Below are 23796 nucleotides of genomic sequence, written 5' to 3' on the forward strand. Positions count from 1 at the left end.
TTGAGCTTGTACTTAAGTATATCTTGGTTTACCCTGCAGCTGGATGGCGTGGGGATGTAAGGGAGGCCCGGAGCATCAAGCTACCTCCGTGACATGGTACCCGAGTACACAGATATAGTCCAATAATCCCACAGTATATTGGCCGCAAACGTGGCCTGGGCAGCCTGGAATAGTCTCTTTTAGGGAGATTACTCTTACCAGCAATCAATGGAGTCGCGCTGTTCATTGGACAATGTAAGGTGCCCTGACCCCATAGCGTCTGCCTCGCACCTTGAATCAGAATATGCAAGTCTCGCTCGTTGACATGAGTAGAGACGAAAACAACCAGTATGCCTACGTAGTAGACCCCGATCTCCGGTATACGACTGCTGGGATCTAAGTCCATGCTTGTGGATAGTAGAACCCGTGCCACAGCTTACTGTAATAGGAAATCCCTCTGGAGTCTGAAATAGCTAGTTATGCTGCTCATTATTAGTCATTGATGTTCATAAATTTATGCACAAACTTATCCGAGAGCCGGACTGACTGCCTGCACTCCTCACTTCTGTGGCTCCCGAGCTCCTACGCTGGAGAAATCCCGAGTCGCCGTCTTCTACAATGGCCGATGATGCTTCGACTTCCATCTCAACATGTCCCATCTGCCTCGAAACCTTCCGGAGAGCAGAGCACCTGAAACGCCACACTCCAACCCGTGAGGACCTCACACCGTCAGCACCTAGAACATGCCCACTAACCGAAGACGCAGATGACGACGCCAAGCGGCATACCTGTCATTTCTGCAGGGCCCAGTAAGCGTAGGTGCGTAGTTTTCTCACCATCCACCGGAAGCCTGCCGCTCTGACAGGGACTTTAGTGACGCCTTCCGCCGACACTGAAAAACCTGCATTGCCCGGATTGCTGCCGGGACTGAGATCCCCAGACGCAGACTATCCGGCAAGCGGAAGCAGGCCTGCGGCCTGTGTACGGCGAGGAAGAGGGCCTGTTCTACGGGTTTGCCGTGCTCGGAGTGTGCGATGAGGAAAGCCGAGTGCACATATCATCGTGTCCGGTCGAGCACCCGTCTGCGCGAGTCGCTTGACTCTGCCGGGCGAACGCCATCGGAGACCACCGACGCAGGAATTGCAGGTCAAGGTGTTATGGAACAGATTCAAGCTCAGGCGCACGGCATTGTGTCGCTTACTCAAGACCGGTCGACCTCTATCCAGGGTCCTCGCTTTGGCTTCCTCGCAAACTTCACAAGGGCGAATGGGTTGAACGAGGCTTACATCTACAGGTCACAACCGGCAACTATCAACTTATCATCGTTGCCGCTGAAGGAAAAGGGTGGTGCTGACGGGGAAGGCTTACAAGGAGCTACCGCTTCGAACCCGTTTGACTGCTACTTGGACGAGTTCGAGTCATGTCTATGGTCGGATACGGATACTGCCCGAGACCCTGTTGAAGAGGTGTTATTAGCGGAAAAGGCACGTCAAACGTGGGACAGCCTGCAAAGTGACCTGGATAGTCCCACAGCACAACACTCCAGAGTCACGGCAAGCGAATGGCTCGAGTTCTTCTCACCTGCAAACGCAACCCCGTACCTGCGTTTATTCTGGACCCGATGGTATCATCATTGCCCAATAGTCCATAGGGCCACCTTTGTCTCAACACGTGTTCCCATATCTTGCTCATCACGACGTGTCTGATCGGGCATGCATGTCCTCTCAAGAGACGGACCACCAGATGGCGAAGCGATTCTTGGATGTGATGGAGGATCACATCTTTTCGAACTCGTTGTTTCTGGAATCACCGAGGCTGGAATCGAGAAATGAGAATCTACTCCAGGCCCGGGAGAAGCTTCAGATCCTGCAGGCTACGTGTTTCATGTGTTTGCTGCAAAAGTGGGAGGGGAGTGTCCAGGCCAAGTTGTAGATGCAACGGCATCGGTTTACGGTCTTTGTTGCGGTAGAGCCATACCATTACCTTCATTGGCTGACTTACTGACACTCGATAGACCACCAGAGCTATGGGACTGCCCCAAGCAAGACATCCCCGTATTAATCTCAATTCCAGCGTGACTGTCGAAGCATGGAATGAGTACACTTTCAAAGCCGAAATGATCAGGTCAGACCCTTCCCCGGCAAAGCAACCCTTGCTGACAGCCGACGACCAGAAACTTCAACCACGTCTGCCTCCCGACTCGGCATTTGTCATCTTCCACAATTCCGTACCTCGCATGGTCTTACAGGAGATGACGATCGATCTGACCTGTCCAGAAGACGTGTTTCAAGCCGTGTCACCTGCCGAGTTCACGAGAGTACTGAGGTTACACCCAGCATGCACTGTTCCTCTGCTCACCGACTGCGTTCGCAATCTGTGTGCGGAAACTCTGGACCCAGATGTGATTGCGCATCTCGGCCATGCGGGTGCGCTGAATCTGTTTACTATCGCTACTGGTGAGGAGTCTCCGAAGTGAAAATTTACGTTGTTAACTATTCTTTTTCTCAACAGCCGTCCACGGGCTCATATTCCACCAACTTCGAGCATTCTCGCTCCTTCCCCTAGCCACAGACCCATTAGAGCGAGCACTAGATCGTTGGAAGGTAGCGTGGGATAGCAGTATGGTCGGAGAAACAAACCCAACTACAGATGAAGTATTCCCTTTCCCTCCACATGTCAGGGAATTCGCTGCACTGGCACGCGTGCACATTGATAAATCCCATTTATCCCCTGAAGAGTGGAACCTCATGCTCAAGAAGCTGCCCGAGCATGTCTACTTGGAGTCCAGGGAAGGCCTTGCCACATTTGGTCAAACTGGGATGGATCAAGTTGCGAATCTCATATTGGCTGTTGAGCATCTGGATATAGGATGACGAACCGTATTGATCAACCACAAGCAGAAGTACAAGCCTTCTCCAATACAGCAACAACACGGCGCAGGCATTCCAGCATCTCCTTATTATCCCCGTTTCCGTCGCCAGCATCGAGATCGATAAAGTCGTTATGCTCGAACCCATGCCCCTGCCCTACTGCTCGCTCCAGAAGCACATCAACACCTAACTCCCTCAATTTCTTCGCAACAAGCTCGCTCTGTTCAAACCCCACCAAATCATCTGCATCCCCGTGCAACAGAATGGTTTGCGGGAAGTTTTTCGTCAGGCCAAACGATACGGGAAAGAGCGCCCGGTATTCAGCAGGTATAACCTCCACACCACCCTGCAAAATCTGCCGAGCCAGCCCAGGGACCCTGGTCATTACATCAGGGAAAATAGCCGCCTCATGCAGGGCTTTTATCCAGTTGAATCTCGCATCCGCCGGGCAGTTCGTTGGGAATGGGCAACCATCAAGCACTTTCTTACTCTGCATGGCTGCCTGTAGATTCCCTACAGCTGCTCGGAGATCGCTCACAGGGGCACGCAGAGGCTGTCCCGGCTTGACGTACCTCGTCCCCGCGGGGTCCAGCAAGCCGTAGTTTGACAGAACAGCCAGTGGCCTTGGACAGGTTGGATTCGCCGCCGATGCGAGAGCGAGGTACCCACCTGCGCTGGATCCGGCGATGATGATATTTCTGCTAATATGCTTGTGGACCCAGCGGATTGCGTCGAGGGCGTCGCTGAGGATATCAAACCCGGGGGCTTCAGGGAGCAGCCGGTAGGAGGGGCTTGCGTATGTCCAGCCTCGGGTGCGGCAGGCATTTATGAGCCAGTATGGAGGGTTCGTTGTCTTCTCGCCGAAGACCTTGTGACAATCTGTTAACTAACCACTGAACCTGCTCTGGATGGAAGGTGTACTACCAGATACCCTCCGTGGAAATGCACGAGCGCAGCTCCATTATCAGCAGCTTTGGGCTTAGAGACGTCGATCTTCAGCGACAGTCCGTCGACTTCTTTAAAGGTATGGGTGGACGTCTCCATGTTCCTTTAGCAAAGCTCGATGCCTAAGTCGATGAGTTCATGAGGATATTCCCCGCGACTCAAGCCGACAAAGACTGGGGGGTGAATCCCGCGGTGGAACGTGCGGTAGAGCACGCTGGTGGATCAACGCCGCGGAAGCCTATCCACGGTTATGTCCTCGCTTCTTGCAAAAGGCTTCAATCCAATAAGGAATAGACAATCCCGTTACCCCGTAGATCGTCTTCAGCATCCCCCAGCCCCACTCAATTAGCCGGTTTTGCAGCCGAGACTGTGATGCTGCTGGATTTATATAGCCCCAAAAGCCTCATCCCCGGCTTATTTTGGACGTCTCGCTCGACCTTTCCCTGCAGATCGGCGATCTTCCCGTTATCCAAGCATGGCTCTACTAGAATCCGCGGCTGTCCTACAAGTTTTTCGGGATGTCACCCCTATGACCTTCCTTGCAACGCTCCTGCTTACCACTTTCTTCACATACGTGGTATACATGCGTCATTTTCACCCGTTGTCCCAGTACCCCGGCCCCTTCTTCGCGTCCCTCAGGAACACTTACAAAGCCTACTACGTGTACAAGCTCACAATTCACGAAAAAACTCCTCGAGTTACACAATACTTGCGGTCCAGTTGTGCGCGTTGGGCCCAACCACCTGCATACATGGGAAGGCGACGCGATAGCGCCCATCTACAATGGCAAACGATGTATGGGCGAAAGCGAGTTCTACGATGCATTTACGGCGTTCAGGCCGAATCTTTTTGGGGGGATGGACGAAGATGTAGTCCCTCTTGATCTCTGCCATACGTATGGACAGCGCTGGCCAGCTAACGACGGGTGCAGATTCACGCCCTTCGGCGTCGCCAACTAAGCCACGGCTTCGCGCAGGTGTCTGTCGCGAAACTTGAACCACTCATTGATGGTCAGATTACATCCTGATCTCCAAACTCCGTCGCTACGCAAGGACCGGTCAAGCATTCGACCTGAAGCACGCCCTGAACCTCTATGTGCTCGACATCCTCGGAGAAGTCGCATTTGCCAAGTCATTCGATGTCCAAAATACCGAGGACAAAGAGAAATTGCACGCCATCAACGACCACCTCTGCTCGCTGGCGTGATTGGTGGGCTTCCCTGCCAGAACTTCACGAAGTTCATGACCCGCCTCAGCCCCGTGCCAGGCGTACGTACTCCTCCGCGAATGGACACCTCCCTGTGTATTTTGCTGACTGACGTGGAATAAATCCTGTGCAGACAAACATCTGCATATCGAACTACGTCCTGCATCACGACCCATCCATCTTCGTCCCCGAGAAATGGCTCGACGAGTCCTATAATAGGGAAAGGGGGCGCTATCTGATTCCCTTCAGTTTTGGGTATCGGACGTGCATTGGTCGGAATCTGGCTATGACGAATATCCTCAAGATTGTGTGCACACTGGTCACTTTGTTTGAGTTTGAGCCGCTTGAGAAGAAAAAGGATGTTCGTGCAATTAGTCCAGGCATTGGTGAGATGAAGGGTGACTTTGAGGTGAAGGTTAGAGTCCGAGAAGGGAAGTAGGTGCGCAAACACGATGGTACATATACAATAGAGGTAGGCTCGTTGTTGAACTGGTTCCAATTCAGGCGAGGGTCTCACAAGAATACAACAGGGACTGCACATCTTCCTACCTGATATATAGTGGTAAGCGTGCTAGAGCATGTGCAGGAGCCGAAAGGACCTCGGGGATGGCCCATTCATGCTGATGTGCTTCCACGTCTCTGTGCTTTTTCCTAGGTCACGCAGTTCAGGACTCCCTGCTTTACACGGCTGTTATATCTACTTTTCTTTCTTATTTACCACAGCAGATTTCCACTTCCTCCTTTCCGGCTATCCTCTGCGCTGTTTAAGTTTATACCTGGGGCCTGGTTACCGTTTCGTGGCCCGGACATCAGTTTAAGCCCTAAGCACAGAAACAAACTATCTCGTCCCTTTTTGCTGTAGATCGGTTCTAAAATACCCTAATTCATCCGTGTTATATATTGGCGTAATAGCTTTACCAAAGATTCAGCAAGAAGGCACTATATAGTCCATGTAGATGTTCACCGCAAAACTCGTTGCTGCGAACTAGATCGGCAACTTAGCCTAAACTACCTCGTCTCTATATGCACTCGTTTCCTTTGTCGGAGTTGAACTTGGCTCCAAACACTTCAATCTGAGGGCTTCAGGGGCGTTCGATGCCGTGCGGGATTGTTTGTGCTTTCCCGTCTAATACAAGGGTGGTGGTTATACGGATGCCTCAAGGCTGACTAAATGATGGCGCGGAGAAGGATATGCATATCTCATTGCTGAAGATCTCATCATGCTGTATACTTAGCAATTTGAATGTTATACTCTGCGCGGTACATTGTAGAAATCCTGCATGTTCTTGGTTAGCGCCCAGTGTTCGTCAAGTTTGTGTATTTCCTTTCCTTCTGCCTTTCCCAGAACAACCCAATACCAGCGTATCTTTTTCACGGGCGACTGTAAAGTTTCATGTATATGGAGAAATGAGCAGGAGGGAAGAAAGGCAGGTGGTGGTTACAGATGCATCTAAAGATCCTCGCTGTGCTATGTAGCCGTTGGGCTGCGATGCAGGAGTTTGGAGGGCAACGGGGCTAGACTACCTAGACTTGGGTCACAGATGCATTTTACCAAAACTGTGATAGAGTGGCTTCATCTCCAGAGATAGCGTAGCCTGCCTCTGTAGCTGGGTGTTGTTGTTATCAAGATTGAGTAGTATATAACCCAGAGAGGCTTACTCACCGATCTAGAAAATATACTATGCAACTAATTATATCCGAAAAAGTTATTCTTTATATAAACTACTTATTAAATATGGATACTACCAAATATAGCAAGTAATAATTTTATTATATGGCTGCACCGTAAGCCAGATTATATGGTGGCGGTTCACACCTCTGCTGCACTCTGGCGGTACCAACCTTTAAGCGACTCAGCAGTGTCGCGGATAAGCAGCCACCCTATCTCTGGCGCAAAAAAATCTCCTGCTGGCGGGTCGGCTCGTCTACTCCTTAGGTTTTTTTGTCTTCGGGCTTTTTGTCTCTGGTTCAGGAATGGGTTTTTGGTCTCTGTCAGCCCTAGCTCATTAACTATCCATATATACAACGAGCACAAGAAACAAATCATACACCCCTAGACGGCTGAAGAATTATTATTGCTCATCCTTCCATTTGAGGACGGCCTTGACCACAGAGCCATCGTCTAACCCAGCCAACGCTTGCTTAAAGTCACGCGCCTGCCATTCCAGTCAAGTCAGCCGGGATCTCAGAACGATACGGTACGGTAGAGAGCTCACGCACCTCAAAGTAAGTAATCAGCTTCTCGATCGGGAACCGCCCTTCTCTGTACCACTGGACCAGTTTCGGGACCGCCTGAGTTATCCGACCGTTAACATCTCTGATGTCGCTGTGGCTGCAGTCGTACTCACCTCGCCAGGAACGCAGTCGCCTTCAATACAACCGACAACAGCCCTGCCGGTCTAGTGCTACTGTCAGCATATCACCGTGATCCACAGCGATTCCCAGTCCGCATTCCTCAATGGTGGGGCAAACATACATTGATATGCTGAACCACCCCAATCCCCAGCTCGTACTGCATCGGCGGCACGCCAATCAGGATGATCTTCCCGCGCTGTCTGAGAGATCGCAGCCCATCCTCGATGAGCACAGGAGTCCCCGTTGTGTCGACGATATGGTGTACTCCACCAGGAAACATCTCAAGGAGTGTCTTTTGCAGGTTGAACCCAGGCGGCGAGGTATCGATTGTGTGTGTAGCACCGAGCTCTTTGGCGAGCTCCAGACGGCCGGGGAGCCTGTCGACGCCGACGATGGCACTGTGCGGACGGATCGATGCCGTCTGTCCGACTTGTTAGCATCACTTCCACAGTCTCATGTTTCTAAGAAGAGGGCAAAGGGGAAAACAGTACCATGACCGACGCAAGGCCTACACTTCCCAGTCCCAGCACGACAAGCACACTATTCTCGTCGGGCTTTGCCACATTCTCGATCGCTCCCATCCCCGTCTGGAACCCGCATCCGAGCGGCGCAAAGAGGGTCAGCTCGTCTTCACTCCGAATGAGATCCTTCGCGTTCACGATACACGATTTATCAACGATGCTGTACCGGGCGAAACTAGACTGCCCGAAGAAGCGCGAGTGAACTTGCTCTCCATCCTCCCCTTTACCATTGGCAGAGGTGGCTGTCGTGACATGTCCACTGCGCCCGACGTAATTCTCTACCGCGAACGAGTCGCAGTATGCTGGGTGCCTCTCCTGGCACTGCCCGCAGCTCCCGCAGGAATAGAACGAGAGTAACACCGGGTCTCCTTCCTGGACAGTCGTGACGTTCTTGCCGACTCTGCGCGCGTATCCAGATCCTTCAAGGTTCAACCCGCTGAGTATCAGCATAGTTCAGTGGCCCAACACTGTCCAGGATAGTACGGTAGACATACCCTCGTGGCCCATCACTTTTGGGTACCCAATTCCTAGCTGCCCTGACGGCACCGCAGAGAGCACAATGTCGGTATGGCAGACGCCCGAAGCGACCATCTCGACGAGGACCTCGTCGTCGCCGGGCTCGTTAGAGACGCAGACATCCTCGAGCGCCCAGTTCAGCGCTGTGAACCGGGGCTCGCGGGCGACAATTGCTTTTGTTGTTGGCATTTTGTGAAAGCGTGGAGAAGAGAGGCAGAAAACAGGACAAGTATCTTTTTCCCCTCTTATTTCAGTGTTGGAGAGGGGATCCCCTCATTGACAAAGATACCTTTTGCGGGGCCGCTGACCCCGCTCAGGACGACCGTTTTCTTGTGAATTGTAATTATGGAACCGGCCGAGATTTATTGAGGATTGTTTATTGAGTATCATTCAATTAATTTGCCGATTGACACCGGGAAGCGATCTATTACGGTCCTTCCTGGTGCTCAAATGGCCTCTCCTCTGGTAAATGCAGATTCCCATACGAAACCCGCCAAAACGGGTATTTTCCACAGATTAACTACTCTAACTACTTGTTCACTAGGCCTCATCAATCCACATTGTCTCAGCTTCATGCTTTAGACGAATTCATTACTTTTTCTGCAGTTTACAGCTGATCTGGCTACGTGCCTACTATATCGGTATTGCTTCCAGCTACTTACAGTGTGCGCGCCCACAGTCAGAAGATCCTGTCTTTGTCTTACTCGTTTACCCAGGTAGGAGCTTCAAATCTTCAAGTAGATTAGATCTATTTTGTGATACAATTCATAAAGATTGCGCTCTCATACAATCATCCTAGCCACCACGTTCACACAGCATCTGCCAGTTGCAGAGCAACTACAGTTTTGGCACATCAAGTCTGGCTTAGTCAGCAAATCGCACAACACGCAAGCTAAACCAGAAAAGGAAGGAGGGGACTGGGGTCGACATACGTGATGTGCACGCTCTTCGCCTCCGTATACTCCAGCAGCCCATAGATACCCAGCTCTCGTCCCTTCCCGCTCGCCTTGATGCCTCCAAACGCCGTATTTACCTGCGGCAGGAACGGCGAGTTGACAGCAACGCCTCCGCACTCGAGGGCGCTCGATACCCTCAGAGCGCGGTCAATGTTTGACGTATACACCGAAGCTGCCAGTCCATACACGCTCGCATTTGCCAGAGCGATCGCCTCTTCCTCCGTCTCGAATGTCTGAACCACCATGACGGGTCCAAAGATCTCTTCTTTGACGATCGGGCTCTCAGGATCGGGGTTGACGAAGATCGTCGGTTTGATGAAGAAGCCCTTGTCGCCTTTTCGCTCGCCGCCGGTCAGTAAGGTGGCGGTTTGCTTGCCGATGGCGATGTAGGACATGATCTTGTCGAATTGCGCTTTGTCGACAATGGGGCCGTAGCTGACGTTCTTGTCCAGAGGATCGGCGCCGAGCGTGGAGGAGGTCTGTTCGAAGGCGGACTTGAGGCCCTGGGTGAATTTCTCGAAGAGCGGTTTCTGTACGAGGACGCGGGATGTCGCTTCTCTTTGTCAGTATGGCGGGGTTAAAGCCAAAAATATGAAGGATATGGAGAACGTACCGACGCAGACCTGGCCCGAGTTAAACAGGAAGCCGCAGACCCTACATCGCCAGCATCGTCAGCATCAACAACAAAACCGCATCCCTGCTTCCCAGCAAACTTGGAATGGAGTTGCCTTACCCTCCCAGAGCCCTCTCAACCTCCGCATCTGCAAACACCACCGCCGGGCTCTTCCCCCCAAGTTCCAGGGTGACCTTCTTCAGGTTACTCTTTGTCGCCGCCTCCTGCACGGCCTTGCCACCACCCAGAGAGCCCGTGAAGCTAATCTTCGCAATGTCCATGTGCCCCGCCAATGCAGCACCCGCCTCTGCACCGCCATTGAGGATCTGCACAACACCCGGCGGGAACCCAGCTTCGGCGAAAAGCGCACCGAGCGCCAGCGTCCCAAACGGTGATTTCTCAGACGGCTTGAATATGAAACAGTTGCCTGCGGCGACAGCCGGCGCAATCTTCCATCCGATATACATGAACGTTGCGTTCCAGGAGGCGATCCCGGCGCAGACGCCGAGGGGTTCGTGGCGGACGATCTTGTACACGCCGTTGGACTCGGGGTACGATTCGCCGGAGATCTTGTCGGTCCAGCCGGCGTAATCTATTTCAATATACATCAGCCCGCTTTTCCTCTGAAAGTAGAAGACAGTGGAAGAATATTGGTGTGACGGGCACGCAACGTACATCTCCAAACCTCCACCATATGCGCAATATCGAACTGCATGGTAGGCGTCACCGGTTTCCCTGTAGGCAGGGACTCGAGGATGGCAAGCCGCTCTGCATCGCGCTCCACCAGATCTGCAAACTTGAGCATACATGCTCGTCTCTGTGCAGGAGAAAAAGAAGCCCAGCTGGTCTTGTAGGCAGTTTTGGCTGCGGCCACGGCGGCGTCAACGTCGGATGCACTGGCGGCGTGGGCCTCGTAGGGAATGGGAGTTTCATTGTAGGGGTTCACGACCGTAAGGCGGACTGGGGATGCGCTGTCGACATACTACGATCATACGATCAGCAGACTGGTACATGTGCTGGGATGAGGGGTTTTATCACACCTGGTTGTTGATGAACAGCTTTGTAGGAAACGGCGGGAGGGTTCCGCTAGCCATTGTGAGGTGATTCCGCTTCTATATTGTTGAACAGCAACTGAGAGATTCAGGGTGAAAGCAACTTTTTCTGGCCCTGCCCAAGAGGACCAGTCTGTCTTATAAGCGCAAGGGGATCCATATAGCGGAAACACAGGCTTCCCGACCTCGCCATAGAATTCAGCTACGCCTTATAACGGAAAGGCTGGCCGCTCAGTTTCCGAGCCCGATAACTCCGCTGTAGCTCCGCAGTCTAATCAGCTTACCGAATCTTTATCCAACAGTATGCCCAACTAGTATAGTAACAAGCCACAGTCCGAGCGCCAAGCTTACAAGAGAAAGCAGAGGCAAGGTATTAAGTACTGTAAATAACAAGTTATTTTACTAGAGGTAATAGTTATAAATACCTTTACATATTTCTACTTTTTATATAGCTATGACATGGGCATAGCTTTGTACATATTAGTGTAGGTTCCTACTTCCTATATAAGTATTTATTTCTTAAACCGTATAATAGGAGTCTTCATGCTGACTTGACAGCAGGTCATTCTCCTGATTGGCTGGCAATCCTAGCTATGATCCCTGCAATCTTCCGAGTGTAAGAGCATGCAAGTATACTCTCAACTGGACCAAAAGGTCACTATTATTGCACCCTACGGTCTAAGCTGCCCGGATGGCACTGGCAAGACATAGATGTTGTGTCATAACATACCTACACAAATTGAAGACATACCCAGCAAGAAAACACGCATATTCTTACTAAGTTCGGTTGTTAGATTGTGTAGGGCAGATGTTATACTACAACCTATCATAACAGCTAGAACTTGTGGGAGTATACTTGGCATAATTGAAGCTATAGCGGTAGCGCTACAAGGGTTGACCCTCAAGCCCTTCTAAACCCCGTAAAGCCGGCATAAGCTCCGCAATTTTAAAACTACTTACCAAATCCTTCTTTCCCCATGAGGTTAGTATTAGAATTTGCTTCCTACTTTGGACGAAGCTCAACCAGGAAGTCCCTGTTCTGTCAAGCAAACAAAAGGTAAGTATAATTGGGGCGATTACTAGCTTGGTTATTTGATTCAGGTTGGCTTGAAATATATGTTTATCTCATGGGTGATCAGTGCCTAAACTAGCGGCCCCAGCCCGCGGTTCCACAAGTATAGTATAGATATATGTCTCTGTAACGTGCAGATCTTCTGCTGTGCTTGTATAGACCTGACCGCTGGACCAAGGGACAAAAACAACTGATTAGACTGACCAATGCATCCAGCGCCCTATTTAGCAGCGATGTCACGGTCCCAATCCGGCTTGTAGGGCTACGACCCGATCGGCCACGTGACCCACCATCGAGACTTAGCCGCGGGGTCCTCCGGACCTCCGCTTCCTCTCCTCACTCGTCGTATTCTTGATAATACGATATCTATTAGTTCTCGTTCCTTACAAGCGAGGGCCATGCCCGAGCCCGTATCTCGGGTTCATCCCATAACACCTATCGTTGGGTTTACATGGTATTGGTATCCTTACCTGGTTAACAGGCTGATCTACCTTGACGAAGTAGATCCTTAACATCTGTTTTTGTGCAAATCAACTTTACTTTCAACTATTCAATAAAGCTTCCAACCAGTAGAATTATGTATCTAGGGGACTATATCAACTACACTTTTGCGGGGTGACAGCCAGAGAGGCACTTTGCAAGCATCTTGAAATATATCAATACACTTTCAGTACTAGAGTTTAGAGGTTTGTATTGCGATATTCTATTTTGAATTTAGGCTTCCATTATTCAATTATAAAGAATTCTATGGGGATATTATATGCAGTTGCTGCATGACAAATATCAGATTCTCTTCTTTTTGGAGCCTAATTTCAATTTAGATCCTGCCTCTTGCTCAACTAAGTCCTGACAGGATTTCTGCAAACCGGTGGCATAGTTGCTATAAAAACAGCGCGTTCAATACGGGTTCAATAAAGATGCGGTCAGTTGATCCGTGATCTGCATTACGGAGTGCGTGGCATGGAATAATTCCGCGCCGGTCCCACACCGTTCCGTCTATTCCGAGTTGGCTTATCATCTGAAACATTCGCAGTAAACTCAATCTGCGTGGATCATAGCTAGATAATGGCCAGTGGCTAATTTCCGGGGAACTGCACGCAGCAGGATGAAAGTCGAGTAGACATGTGAGGGTAAGCAAGCTGCTGACCGTGTGCGAAGAGTGATAGCGTATCGCCTGCTCCTGATGGAATTCAACAACCGTCTAGAGTAGGGCAGGTGGGCAAGTGGTGAGGTGCTATACTAACTACAGTTACAGAGAGTGTCGGAATACGATCGAGAGCGGGTAATCCATGACCGCCGTGGGCGCATATTCCGTATATCAGCATGTAGCTAGCCGCTAAATACCTGCGAGGTAAGCAAATCACGGCATATACACAGCGCCGATCTATTATACAGCATCCGGCTCTATATCGCTCACACCTCCTTCTAGTCCCTCGTCCATAGCGTCCGGGTTCAGGTTCGCGACGTCCGCAGCTACACCGTCCTTCTCTTTGGTATCGTGCGAGATCGACTTCCATCCAAGCGGTTCGGATTCGTCCTTGACGTATTCGGACATGGGAAACTAGTACATTATCAGTCAGTCCGATAATGGGTTTATTGCGGGGACGGGGTCTGACGTAGTGGTCGTTCTTTTTCATGGTAACCACCCACGGCACGTTGTCAAATGTCACAGCGCGAAGGCGGAAGTATGTGTTATCCGGGATCTTCTTAACTTCCTCTACGAAGCGGTCGAGATCCGGCGTCGGAACTCCATTGACAGCAGTAATGAAATTTGTAGGAGAGAGGCCGTATTGGTATGCCGGGGATCCGCGACTCTGCTTTTATTAGCACATGTAAACACAGGTCAACTATGGACGTACCCTTGCGCTAACATAGATCTCGCTATGCAGCTTCGAAATCTGCTGACGGACAGCGTGGTGCGGCTTCTGCAGCACTGCGCCACAGAATACCACGGCTCGGTCGGTCTCCAGATCTTCCGTCGAAACGGTGGGCACCTGGATCTTCATTTCCTCGCCGTTGCGCACAATAAGTGCCTCAAGCATCTCCTTTTCATACATCACGTCCAACTCTGACACGCGCGTGATCAACTGGCCGTCCAAAGTGAGGATGATATCACCCTCTTGGAAGCTGTCCGCCGTCGAATTGAACTCGGGCGGTGGGCAGTCGACCTTGCGAACCATGAACAGCTGATGTCGGGACGGGTTTGCTTGGGCGACCTTCTCAATCCACTCGTCCGAAACACCCATGATGCGCGCCTGGCTCATCTGCACCACGTAGCTCTCCATGTTCAAAATCCGCAGTTTTGGCAAGATTCCTTGTTGAATTTTGCTAACAACCGGCAGCAACGAGGGCGTCGCGAAGCCGAGATGGTACTCGACATCTTTGTGAGAGTTTGGCGTACGTTCGCCCAGATAGTTCAGCCACAGGGCCTGAACAACACCATTTTCGCCGACTAGAACACCATTCGAACACTGTCCGCTCAGTCCAGTATCCACCGTCACTGCATCTAGGTTGATCGCGCGGTATCTAGGCGCCGAAGCGTTGGCTGGTATTGAAACTGTGGTAATATCGGTGACTGCGGTCTTAGCGACCACGATGCGGAAGTTCTGGTTGAAGCCGACAAAGATCGTATCTTGTCCTTGCTTGATGTACTCCGTGCTGAGCTTTGCGCTCTGGACTGGCGCTTGCACCAGGGAAGGGTCGTACTGAACGATACAGTAATTCTGTAGAGGGTGAAGGAAGACGACCTTGGCCGCAACAATGATCGAATCGGCTACGGTAATGTTAATGTCGCACAGATTATACGGTACAATGGCACGCGACACCACAACCAACCCCTTGTCAGCATCAACAACGAGCCCGAAGCCAGTCTTCTTCGCCTGGGGGAAGCCATCTAGCTTCAACGGCATCGTGCAAGAAACACGGACAAAGCTGCGTACAATCTCGGCGGCGGCGGGCTGGCTTACGCCGTCAAGCTGGATAAAGTCGGCTTTCCTCGGAACCGGCGGCACAGCCTTAATAGGGTCAGCAAGGTCGGAGAAATCCCAGAGACCGCTCTCGTCGTTCCGGACCGCTAACCGCATCTTCGGATGCCAATGGCGGTCGATATACACAATGCTCGTCCCGCGCGTATGCAGATCGCGGATGTGTCGATAGGAGATGACAACTCGGGAGCGATCAGGAATTGTTTTCATGACTTCGACAAACTCGTCCAGGTTTCTTGTTTTCCGCTTGTCGACGGAATCGATGAGCCATCCCGAGAGGGTGTTTTCCAGCTTGAATGAGCCCGCTGCTTCACACACGTAAACACCCTTAGTGGCAATTGCATAGAGTCGGGCTTGTTGGTAGGACAGGTTATGGAACGTTCCGCCAGCGACGGTAACAAACCGGTCAGGCGTGATGGCATGCAAGTCGCCAACGCTGCATTCGACCTCGACGTCTTGGCCGCCTCTCTGTACCAGCAACCGCACCGTTTGTCCGACACTGGAATCGAGAATGTCGTCCAGCCGAACAAATCGGGTGAGGAGCTCCCCGTTCACCTGCAGGAGCACATCGCCCTCCAGAATCTTCCCGTCCGCGGGTCCTTCAGGAAGAATGATCTCAGCGACCAGCATGCTCGTCTCTGTTGGAGCCGCCTTGCGCACCGCCGCTTCCCACTCCGGAGTCAAGCCCAGACGCCGACACTCGTCGAAGGGCTTCAGAATCCACTGAGTTTGAATAGTTCCTCGAGTAACTGGCTCCCTCCGACGGATGCACTCTAGAGCACGCAGCGGCCTGTCCAGCGGAAGAAAGTAATCGGTTGCAGCTCCGTCTGCACGACCACCAGCCTGCAGGGCGATCGCATTTCCCTCAATGTTTACCACGGGACTGCCGGAGCTACCGCCGCTGGCTGCAGCGGCGGCCTGAATGTAATTGGTGTTGAAGTCACTGTAGCCATCGCCGTATTCGGGCGCGTTGCGATCGAGTCTGCTGATAACACCAGAGAGAATACTCAGTTTCTCTCCTGCATCGTTACCCACAACTCGAATCTCCGATCCCACACGGGCTCCATCCGGCTGCAGCTTCAGTTCTCTGAGTTTCATGTGACGGATAGCTTTAGGGTCAAACTTGAGGAACCCAAAATCGTGAACGGGGTCTCGATACACGGGGTAGACATCACACTGAATTGTTAGTTTAGGTTGTAATTCGGGTCCAAGGTCATTAGCAGAAGACTTACTTCCTCATGGTTATCAAAGATAACGTATCCCCAAAACGGACCCGGACAGACGACGTGTCGGTTTGTAAGAATATAACCGCGTTCCGCATCGACGACAAACCCGGTAGCCTGACTACTCATTGACAGCTCTGTGTCAAATGAACAGGTCTGACAGAAATGAATTGAGACGACACTCTTCACTACCTCTTCAATTGTAGCCTGCCATTCTGGTGAATCCGCCTGCGTCGGCCCAATCGCCATCAACGGGCCTAGCTCTTCATTGTCCTCAACATCGTAAACGGTCCCGTTGGCCGGGGTGGTGTCGCCGGGGGTGAGTGTAGAGTTTTCGGGCTTCAGGTGCTTCATCGGCCGCTCCGCCGCCGCGGAGATGGAGTTGCGCTTGCGTTTTGCGACGCCGTCTCCATTCATATTCGTGGTTGTATCTGGAGCGGCTCCGCGGGGTTTCGATTCAGAGTCCGTTGGCAGTCGGGAGAGCGTTGACTGAGAGGAAGCTTTGCTGGTGACACAGCAATCGGGCGTTGCTGCGGCGGCTGATGACCGGCCGAGCTGGGTCGGAGTCGGGGGTCGCCAACGCGCAAACGGAGCGCGACTGAGCAAGGATGGGAGAGCAGGTTTGATATGAGAGAGGCTTATTCTGGAGAAAAGAGAAAGCCGACGTTGGCAGGAAAATGTGATCGGGGGCGGTGCTGCAGAAATAAAAGGCGCAGCAGCGGCGAAAGCAGAAGCGGTTTTTGGAACAACACTTGGGCACCTTTTGTTGGCCAGGAGCCAACAAGACATTCACAAGGCTCCAGCAAGAGGATAAAGAACGAGCAGCGAAAGAGACAGGCGGAGCGAGGGAGATAAAGGAGGGTAATGGGCTGGTTGAGAACGAGGCTGACTGGAAAGTCAGGCGAACTAGGTGGCCGGGAACCCTCAAGGTCGCGGTGCTGGGCGGAGACCCTGAGGAGCCTCATTGATTGGGCCATCCCCCCTCTGGCCTGCAAACACGGTCAGTCCAGATGACCGAGCTTCAAGGATACTACTGAGGCAGCTCTCTTTTTACGTGGGTTTATATATTTATTCCTGCGAACGGGATTTGGTGTGACAAGCCAACCGTCTGACACACGGTCCACATACACGATTTCTGCACAGGTCCCCAACTCTTGACTGCCGTACATAATAATAACTATGTACAAATCTAAGCCGTCCTTTCTAGGTAGACATTTCCAAATGCCCAAGTACCCTCTGACTGTATTCATGGGGGGTGTCAAGTCATATAAAATTGTGGCCTGAAAAAGACCCCTGCCAAACAAACCAAGTAGGAGACATGCATAAACAGTGTCCATCGAGATGCGTTACTGCCCTCTCGCATAGGCGTGAGCCCTGGCAGGGTACGACGGACTGGCAGGATATGACCGAAGAGCCTTGAGTGGATAGACAACAGATCCAGGGGCTACTGCGCAGTCTTCCAATGTTCCGGCGTTCGTGAAAATTGTTGCAAGCGTGCATAGCGCTATTCTAGTAAACGGCTCACACGGCGTTTTCAGTAGTGGGCGATAGGTTAGGACCTCCATTTCCTTGGGCGCCAGACTGATTAGAGTTCGCTGTTCCTTGCGCAGCACGCGGAAAGAGCTCATTCAGCTTCGTATAGAGGTCATTGACGGCCGGCAGGTTGGGAGGCGGTGTCATAATGGCGGGTGCTGGAGGGACAACACCTCCAGACTTTTTGCCCTTGTCTGCCACCGTTGCTAGATATGCCAGGTTGGCTTGCAGACGACGCATGCAATTAACATATTCGGGGGATCGTTGAGCGTTTTTGTCGGGAGCCGATTCTGTCGGTGATGGGTTCGAATCCCCCTGTTGAGCGGGCGCGCCACCTGCTTTGCCTGATGTCTGGAGATTGATGGCCTCCTGCAGCAGAATCGAGTTTATCTCCAAAAGAACCGAAACACGCTCCTTTTCCCGCGCCAGCGCTGCCGGAGACTGTACACCTGGTGATTGAACAACCGGGGCAGAATTCTGTATTGGAGCCTGTTGCGCAGGAATCGGCTGCTGAACAGGAGCCATAGTCTTCGTCAGACCCGAGGTCATGTTTGGAGGGAAGGTCTGCGCTTGCGTCGCGGGTATATTTGGCGTCGTGGTTGTCGGCTGAGGAAAAGAACCGGTAACGGGAGGCTGGGAAAATGGGGTCGAGAAGTTCGCGTGAGGTCCTGAAGTGCAGAAAAAGCAACGTCAGCGGCTTGCCTTTCTTCAAGTGCGTTGGCGAGAGAAAAGAAAGCTGGAGGCACTCCATCAAGGACGCGCGCTTCCACCGCCTGGCAACGATCTCGGGCAACGGTCGCTGTTCGCTGTTGAGGGGCCACGAAAAAAAGAAAAATAACAATGCAAACGTACCTGGCGATTGCTGTGGGAAGGCCGGGGGCATCATAGCTCCGCCTGGTTGCAGTGGTACAGCACTGAAAGAGGGCTGTGAGGGGGCATTTGACTGGGGAAACGACGGCATCTGATTCGGATAGTAAGGGAACTGTTGTGGAGTGCCCTGCGAAGGGACAGGGTAACCGGGGTTGTGCTGCATTGGATAGCCAGAAGCGTTGGGGTCCATCGTCATTTACGCGGTTCGCGATCTTGACCAAGGAGACGCAAGATGATAATAGGCTCTTAATATTAAATTACAGGGTCGTGAATCGAAGGTTCCGCTTCCCTTGCGATGGGCGAAATTCGGCTTGACACCTCCGTACGGCCGGACAATGGAAGACGGAGAGTAGTTTGACTGCGACTTTCAAGAGGATGCAGGAAAAAGAGAGTCGAGATGGTGATTGGTTGCGGAACGAGCGATGGTGTGGAAAAAGAGTGAATCCGCCTGATGGAAGAGATTGGGGCAAAAGAGATTCACTAATCGATCAGCCTTAGGACGTTTGCGTAGGCAAACTAATGCAATGAGCTTGCCTGGGCGGGCAGAGTATGAAAGAATGAATAAGCAGACCGACAAGTTTACAGCATGATCCTGGAAGCAGTGTAGATACAAGTTTCAACAGCTTGAGGCTGAGCAACAACGCGAGGAGCTGGAGGAGAAAAGCAAAGTGCGGAGAGTCATGTGAACTGAGCCTGGAGCTGGCTTGGTTTTGTTCGCTGGTAATTTATACGCCACGGCTTTCTAGCGACTGTTCAATGTGTATCAGTACGTATAATTTACGCCCCATAACCATCAACACATCTCGTCAGGTTCAACTTCTCCCATTTCGCGTCAAGTTGCTCATCCTCTCATCTTCACTCAATCGCAGCCGCCTAGTAGCAAGCTGCCCGAATCTCGGCTGATTATCGATGCTATGTTCTCGATACCGTCACTGCCTCGAACGGAATGCTTCGATCACTGCTCCATGCAGGGATGGCGGAGGCATTGCCAGTTGATGCCCGAGGACAATCAGCTTGGCTGCTGCGTATAGAGTACATTTCTGCTGCTTGGGCTGCTTGAGCGCTGTCGATTGTCAGTACCTTGGACTTCTTGGCTGTTATCCACCGTATGATAGGTGGCCGATCCGAAAAACCGCATCCTTGACTGTGGCGCTTCGATCAGTTACGCCCAGGTCGACCGCGTGGCAAGCGCGTGCCATGCCCTATTCAAGGGGATTGTTTTGTGAGCCGGCGCTGTCTGTACTTGTCGGGGGATCCAACGAGTATGCCAAGGTACGGTCCTGGCTACGTCTGAAGTACCGGGACCTCCGAAGGATATTGCTGAACAGTTACTAAAGGAACCAAAGGATTCCCGTATTGAGGATTGATTTTAACTCTGAATCTCTTGTTGACTCTCTTCCGGAGGATGGACTTTCGTCCGATTGATCAACCATTAGGATCAACGCGACCAGTCATATGTCGGCGCCCTGTGGGCCTATATGCATCGTCAATTGACATACATCCAGCGTCGACAGATCAGACGCTAGGGCTTTACGATGAAACAACCGTCAATGCGTCGCTTGGTTTTGCTTCTTTGCGAATGCGAGTACGTTCCGTCAACTGGCGAAAAAAACGCCAAATCACTAGACAGGTGTTCACCCAGCAGAGAAACACCTGCCACGGTTGTCACTGGGGTTCGCCGTGTTCGATAGATAGATGAGCTCAGGAAGCTAGTTCCTTGATCTGATTAGAGGAATTTGCGTAACAGCGGGATAATATTTGTCTCTGTTGAAATCTGCGAAGAGCCAGCCCTACTGACATCTCGCCGTAGCCATGTGAATGCTGGGTTTCCGGGTATGTTGGCAATGCTTCCGGTCCGCTAGCTTCATGTCTGAGACCTAATCGAGATGATCCAGATTCTGGAAGCTGGTTCAAATCTGGTTCAGTCTTCACGAACATTTTCTGGGATTTAACTACCGATTTGCTGTCGCCTTCAAGTCAGACCAACCTCAAGAAGCACAGATCCGTCCAGCATGGGACATATCAGTCATGCGAAACTCTATATCTCGATATGATACGAAATCGTAATCTCGACGGGAAAAGTACATTGGCAGACTCTCAATGAACCTTTCACCGTCTTGCATTTGTCACGATTCCGCACTTCTCTGAGACCCGTCAGTCCTCATGTCGATGGCAGTCCTGGAACGACGCCGACTTTCTCAAAACAGCGAAAGCTTGCACTTCATGTCCTCCAAATATACCCACTTCTGAGCGCTCTATGTTCTCAACCTTCCACATTTGCAACAATATGATCAACTTTTGAACCCCGCTGTTGCTGAATCCCACCTTAGTGCTGGCTATAATGCAACTGGTCAAACTACGATTGGCCTCCGGGCCACCGCAGTGCCAGCCCCAGCAAATCGCCATGCGGATGTACAAATAAAGGTTGAGATGCATTAGTCCGGAACCACAGACGTATCGAAGTTCCATGATCCCAGTTCCTGGCGCCCTAAGTCCCGCCAAAGCTAGACTATCGAAAGCTTCATGTGGCGAAATCCTCATCTGGAGCTCTTGCAGTAAGTGGGATCATCTATTCCGTACACTCTCTCCTTTCGCCTCGGCCCACTATGAATTCCCATAATCTCAAATGCACGACCCTTAAGCAGCCGTCTATCAATCTCGTATGGGCGTCTCACCATCCGATAACGTGCGGAGACAAAGCACCAATAGTGGATCTGAAGCTTGAACATTTCTTTTTGCTTTCATTCCCTTCGGTTTAGTGAGTTGTAGAATACTTAGGCTCGCATTCCCTTAATAAGGCCAACCCCTCAAAATTTTTCTTCTCAGTCCCTGACCGTTTTTGCATCAAAAGTATTCGCAAGCAGTGCCCTCAAGCGGACATCCTCAGCAATTGGCTCGTTTGAGTATTCAATATTCTTCACCTACCTAGACACCAACATGGTACGTTTGACCTTATGAGGTCAACGGATGAACAAGGCTGACTGGCGTTCCAGCCTGGGTGTCCAGACTCGACGAACAGGGCATTGGATAGCCTGGAGTCCCAGCATTTTGCATTGCTCTACATCGACGAAAGTGGCAAATTGCGCTTTGAAGCCTCTCCTTCAATCGCCAATGACGCCCACGCTATACTGTCTCCAGAAGTAACACATTCATTCCTCAAGGCAGTTGCTGGGTCCGAGAATGGGGCCAGCGCTGGTAAAGAATTCCATACCAACTACTTGACAATTGATCTGACCTGGCAGGCTCTGAATCAGCCCCCGAATTTCGAAGTGGAAGAAGTTCTTCGTCTCCGGATTCACCGGCTTCTAGCTTTAGCCCCAGATCCACTACGTGAGTCTCCGAAGTGCGTAAAGCTCCTTGAGGACTCTAACAAGTGCAGTTCGCTCCCCCTTGACGGTAGCCGGAAACGCAAACGGGCATCGCACGAGTATGTGCTGCCGATGAGCATCACTTCATTTCCGAAGACAATGCTTCCAGTCGGAAACAAAAGCATTCTGCGGAATTACTACGAGAAGGCCTTTGAATGTCTCCAGCAGACCAACTGCCGCATATTGGCGAAGGCCTATATCAAACTTGTCGAACCACGGAAGCAGGTCACCTACCCATACAACGGCCACAAGGTCGTCGCCGGTGTCCCTCAGCAGTTTGACCCTGAAGAGACACGACCGTTGTGGTGGCCAACGGGCGTCACCCATCGCGAACCGGACCATCTCCGAAAGCCAGGTAATTGTCTGAGGCAAATTCGTTTCTAGCACCCATACTGAGGCTCTCACAGAGCGCATTCGCCTTCTCATTCATATTCTCTGTGAGCTCCGCGAGAGCCACGCCATCTGCGTCGAAAAATTGAGAGAAGCCGACCAAGCGATACGTCGCCAGATCTCGCCCGTTGAGCGTCTTCAGGTGTTGGACGAGATCTACCGAGTCCGCGGTGAAGAAGAACGTTACCTTGACGGTCGCTCCGGTATGTACTACACTGTATCGTTTCAGGACCGACTACTAACTCCTGCAGACCCCCGAACAGTCGTATATGTCTCCCGCGTTCACCTCCCTGAGATAGCCGACGCCCAAACTTCCCTCCCCCCTTCAAATGACTCGACCGCGCTATCCGACAGGTATCGTGAGGACGTCCCTGATCTAGTGCACACCTCGGTGCCTCCTTCTTCAAGCCTCTCCACCAGCCACAGCCTTACCAAAAGAGAGCCTGACACAACGTCGAATACCATCACTCCCATTTCCATTCCTACTAGTAATCCCGCAGTTTCAACCACATGGGAAGCATTTCATCCCACAATCCCAGTGTCAGCCACACTACCACCGATACACTCGTCTATGCAACAGGACGGTACAGATCACACGAAAATACCATACGCTCTTAGCTACCCGACGTCAACATATGGGTATCATCAGCCCGCACCGGCTCTTGAGATGCAGCCGTTTGCTATGGGCTATACAAATATCAATCCACATCTACCGCCTCAACTCTCGCAACAGAATGACGCTCATCACGGCCATCCGCAGACACACGCCTCTATGTCTATGATGCGTACGGAAGCGGGATTGGGTCATCATCCTTACTACTTTGACTGTTGACCCCCTCCCTTAATTGTACACTATTGTACCGTATTCTTTTACTGTATTCTATCCTTTCCTTTGTCGTTCATCGTCGGTTTCGGTGCGGTCCTCATGGAATACATGCTGCTTTCCGTCTTTATTATAACCCTATCTGTTCTTTTCTTCTTTTCATTGATTACAGTTTCGAGTTCAAAGGGAGTTCAGTTTGGCGATATTGCTGTTCCTATTAACATTATAGAGGGAAGGTTGAAAACTGTCCTGGTAATCCTATGGACGGAGTATATAGAGTACAAAGCATAAACAACCACGACTAATACCTGATTCCGGAACATTCCTAAGGCGCAATTGAGACGCCATTTCTTAAGAGTATCCAATCATTCAACCACGCCTACCCAGCTAGATAGATCAAGAACGTAACCTAAAACTCATACTTCCCGAGCGGCGCTTTAATATAACCCTCCAGTAATAAGGACGATCCAGCGCCGCGAAGTACATGCCTAAGATTCCCATTTCGGCATTCATCCATAAT

The 23796-nt window shown here is 51.4% G+C and overlaps 8 protein-coding genes across 8 annotated transcripts; 3 read left to right on the top strand and 5 right to left on the bottom strand.

The window, feature by feature from the left end:
• Positions 1-597: 597 nt before the first annotated feature.
• On the top strand, positions 598-2455 carry BDW70DRAFT_153220 (Zn(II)2Cys6 transcription factor domain-containing protein; the record flags this gene model as incomplete). Its single annotated transcript, XM_073739590.1, has 4 exons — positions 598-788; positions 920-1640; positions 1711-1893; positions 1994-2455. 4 exons carry the CDS (start codon positions 598-600, stop codon positions 2453-2455), a joined length of 1557 nt encoding a protein of 518 aa, XP_073592362.1.
• A 410-nt stretch (positions 2456-2865) lies between these two features.
• On the bottom strand, positions 2866-3893 carry BDW70DRAFT_153221 (alpha/beta hydrolase; the record flags this gene model as incomplete). Its single annotated transcript, XM_073739591.1, has 2 exons — positions 2866-3705; positions 3741-3893. The coding sequence occupies 2 exons, from the start codon at positions 3891-3893 to the stop codon at positions 2866-2868; spliced, it is 993 nt and encodes a 330-aa protein (XP_073592363.1).
• Positions 3894-4381: 488 nt separating this feature from the next.
• Positions 4382-5873, top strand: BDW70DRAFT_143073 (cytochrome P450). The gene is made up of 3 exons (XM_073738050.1): positions 4382-4663; positions 4726-5062; positions 5134-5873. The coding sequence occupies exons 2-3, from the start codon at positions 4802-4804 to the stop codon at positions 5437-5439; spliced, it is 567 nt and encodes a 188-aa protein (XP_073592364.1). The 5' UTR covers positions 4382-4663; positions 4726-4801; the 3' UTR covers positions 5440-5873.
• Positions 5874-7148: 1275 nt separating this feature from the next.
• Positions 7149-8581, bottom strand: BDW70DRAFT_153222 (NAD(P)-dependent alcohol dehydrogenase; the record flags this gene model as incomplete). Its single annotated transcript, XM_073739592.1, has 5 exons — positions 7149-7292; positions 7349-7399; positions 7477-7776; positions 7868-8295; positions 8371-8581. The coding sequence occupies 5 exons, from the start codon at positions 8579-8581 to the stop codon at positions 7149-7151; spliced, it is 1134 nt and encodes a 377-aa protein (XP_073592365.1).
• A 528-nt stretch (positions 8582-9109) lies between these two features.
• On the bottom strand, positions 9110-11174 carry BDW70DRAFT_143076 (aldehyde dehydrogenase domain-containing protein). The gene is made up of 6 exons (XM_073738051.1): positions 11002-11174; positions 10637-10943; positions 10082-10553; positions 9962-10002; positions 9325-9901; positions 9110-9251 (listed from the first exon to the last, which is right to left on the bottom strand). The coding sequence occupies exons 1-6, from the start codon at positions 11053-11055 to the stop codon at positions 9230-9232; spliced, it is 1473 nt and encodes a 490-aa protein (XP_073592366.1). The 5' UTR covers positions 11056-11174; the 3' UTR covers positions 9110-9229.
• Positions 11175-13159: 1985 nt separating this feature from the next.
• On the bottom strand, positions 13160-17289 carry BDW70DRAFT_143078 (putative nuclear serine protease HtrA2/Nma111). Its single transcript, XM_073738052.1, has 5 exons — positions 16302-17289; positions 13945-16245; positions 13702-13899; positions 13339-13646; positions 13160-13213 (listed from the first exon to the last, which is right to left on the bottom strand). Exons 1-4 carry the CDS (start codon positions 17079-17081, stop codon positions 13473-13475), a joined length of 3453 nt encoding a protein of 1150 aa, XP_073592367.1. The 5' UTR covers positions 17082-17289; the 3' UTR covers positions 13160-13213; positions 13339-13472.
• Positions 17290-17402: 113 nt separating this feature from the next.
• On the bottom strand, positions 17403-19349 carry BDW70DRAFT_143079 (uncharacterized protein). Its single transcript, XM_073738053.1, has 2 exons — positions 18678-19349; positions 17403-18493 (listed from the first exon to the last, which is right to left on the bottom strand). Exons 1-2 carry the CDS (start codon positions 18889-18891, stop codon positions 17814-17816), a joined length of 894 nt encoding a protein of 297 aa, XP_073592368.1. The 5' UTR covers positions 18892-19349; the 3' UTR covers positions 17403-17813.
• A 2283-nt stretch (positions 19350-21632) lies between these two features.
• On the top strand, positions 21633-23399 carry BDW70DRAFT_171171 (DUF2841 domain-containing protein; the record flags this gene model as incomplete). Its single annotated transcript, XM_073743148.1, has 5 exons — positions 21633-21635; positions 21689-21867; positions 22075-22418; positions 22471-22656; positions 22705-23399. The coding sequence occupies 5 exons, from the start codon at positions 21633-21635 to the stop codon at positions 23283-23285; spliced, it is 1293 nt and encodes a 430-aa protein (XP_073592369.1). The 3' UTR covers positions 23286-23399.
• Between the last annotated feature and the right edge of the window lie 397 nt (positions 23400-23796).

This window comes from Aspergillus foveolatus, assembly GCF_047715535.1.
Source record: "Aspergillus foveolatus strain CBS 279.81 unplaced genomic scaffold BDW70scaffold_69, whole genome shotgun sequence".
Taxonomy (NCBI): Eukaryota; Fungi; Ascomycota; class Eurotiomycetes; order Eurotiales; family Aspergillaceae; genus Aspergillus; species Aspergillus foveolatus.

Excerpts from the sequence above, each read along its gene's own strand:
- BDW70DRAFT_143079 (XM_073738053.1), bottom strand. The coding sequence starts at position 18,891 with ATGACGATGGACCCCAACGCTTCTGGCTATCCAATGCAGCACAACCCC. Across the intron at positions 18,494-18,677 it reads CTTCCCACAGCAATCGCCAG|GACCTCACGCGAACTTCTCG; the intron begins GTACGTTTGCAT and ends TCTGCACTTCAG.
- BDW70DRAFT_143073 (XM_073738050.1), top strand. The coding sequence starts at position 4,802 with ATGGTCAGATTACATCCTGATCTCCAAACTCCGTCGCTACGCAAGGAC. Across the intron at positions 5,063-5,133 it reads GCCTCAGCCCCGTGCCAGGC|ACAAACATCTGCATATCGAA; the intron begins GTACGTACTCCT and ends AATCCTGTGCAG.
- BDW70DRAFT_143078 (XM_073738052.1), bottom strand. The coding sequence starts at position 17,081 with ATGTCTTGTTGGCTCCTGGCCAACAAAAGGTGCCCAAGTGTTGTTCCA. Across the intron at positions 16,246-16,301 it reads TCTTTGATAACCATGAGGAA|TGTGATGTCTACCCCGTGTA; the intron begins GTAAGTCTTCTG and ends CTAACAATTCAG. Across the intron at positions 13,900-13,944 it reads AGATCTATGTTAGCGCAAGG|AGTCGCGGATCCCCGGCATA; the intron begins GTACGTCCATAG and ends TAATAAAAGCAG.
- BDW70DRAFT_143076 (XM_073738051.1), bottom strand. The coding sequence starts at position 11,055 with ATGGCTAGCGGAACCCTCCCGCCGTTTCCTACAAAGCTGTTCATCAAC. Across the intron at positions 10,554-10,636 it reads TATGGTGGAGGTTTGGAGAT|ATTACGCCGGCTGGACCGAC; the intron begins GTACGTTGCGTG and ends ATATTGAAATAG. Across the intron at positions 10,003-10,081 it reads GTTGAGAGGGCTCTGGGAGG|GGTCTGCGGCTTCCTGTTTA; the intron begins GTAAGGCAACTC and ends CTGGCGATGTAG.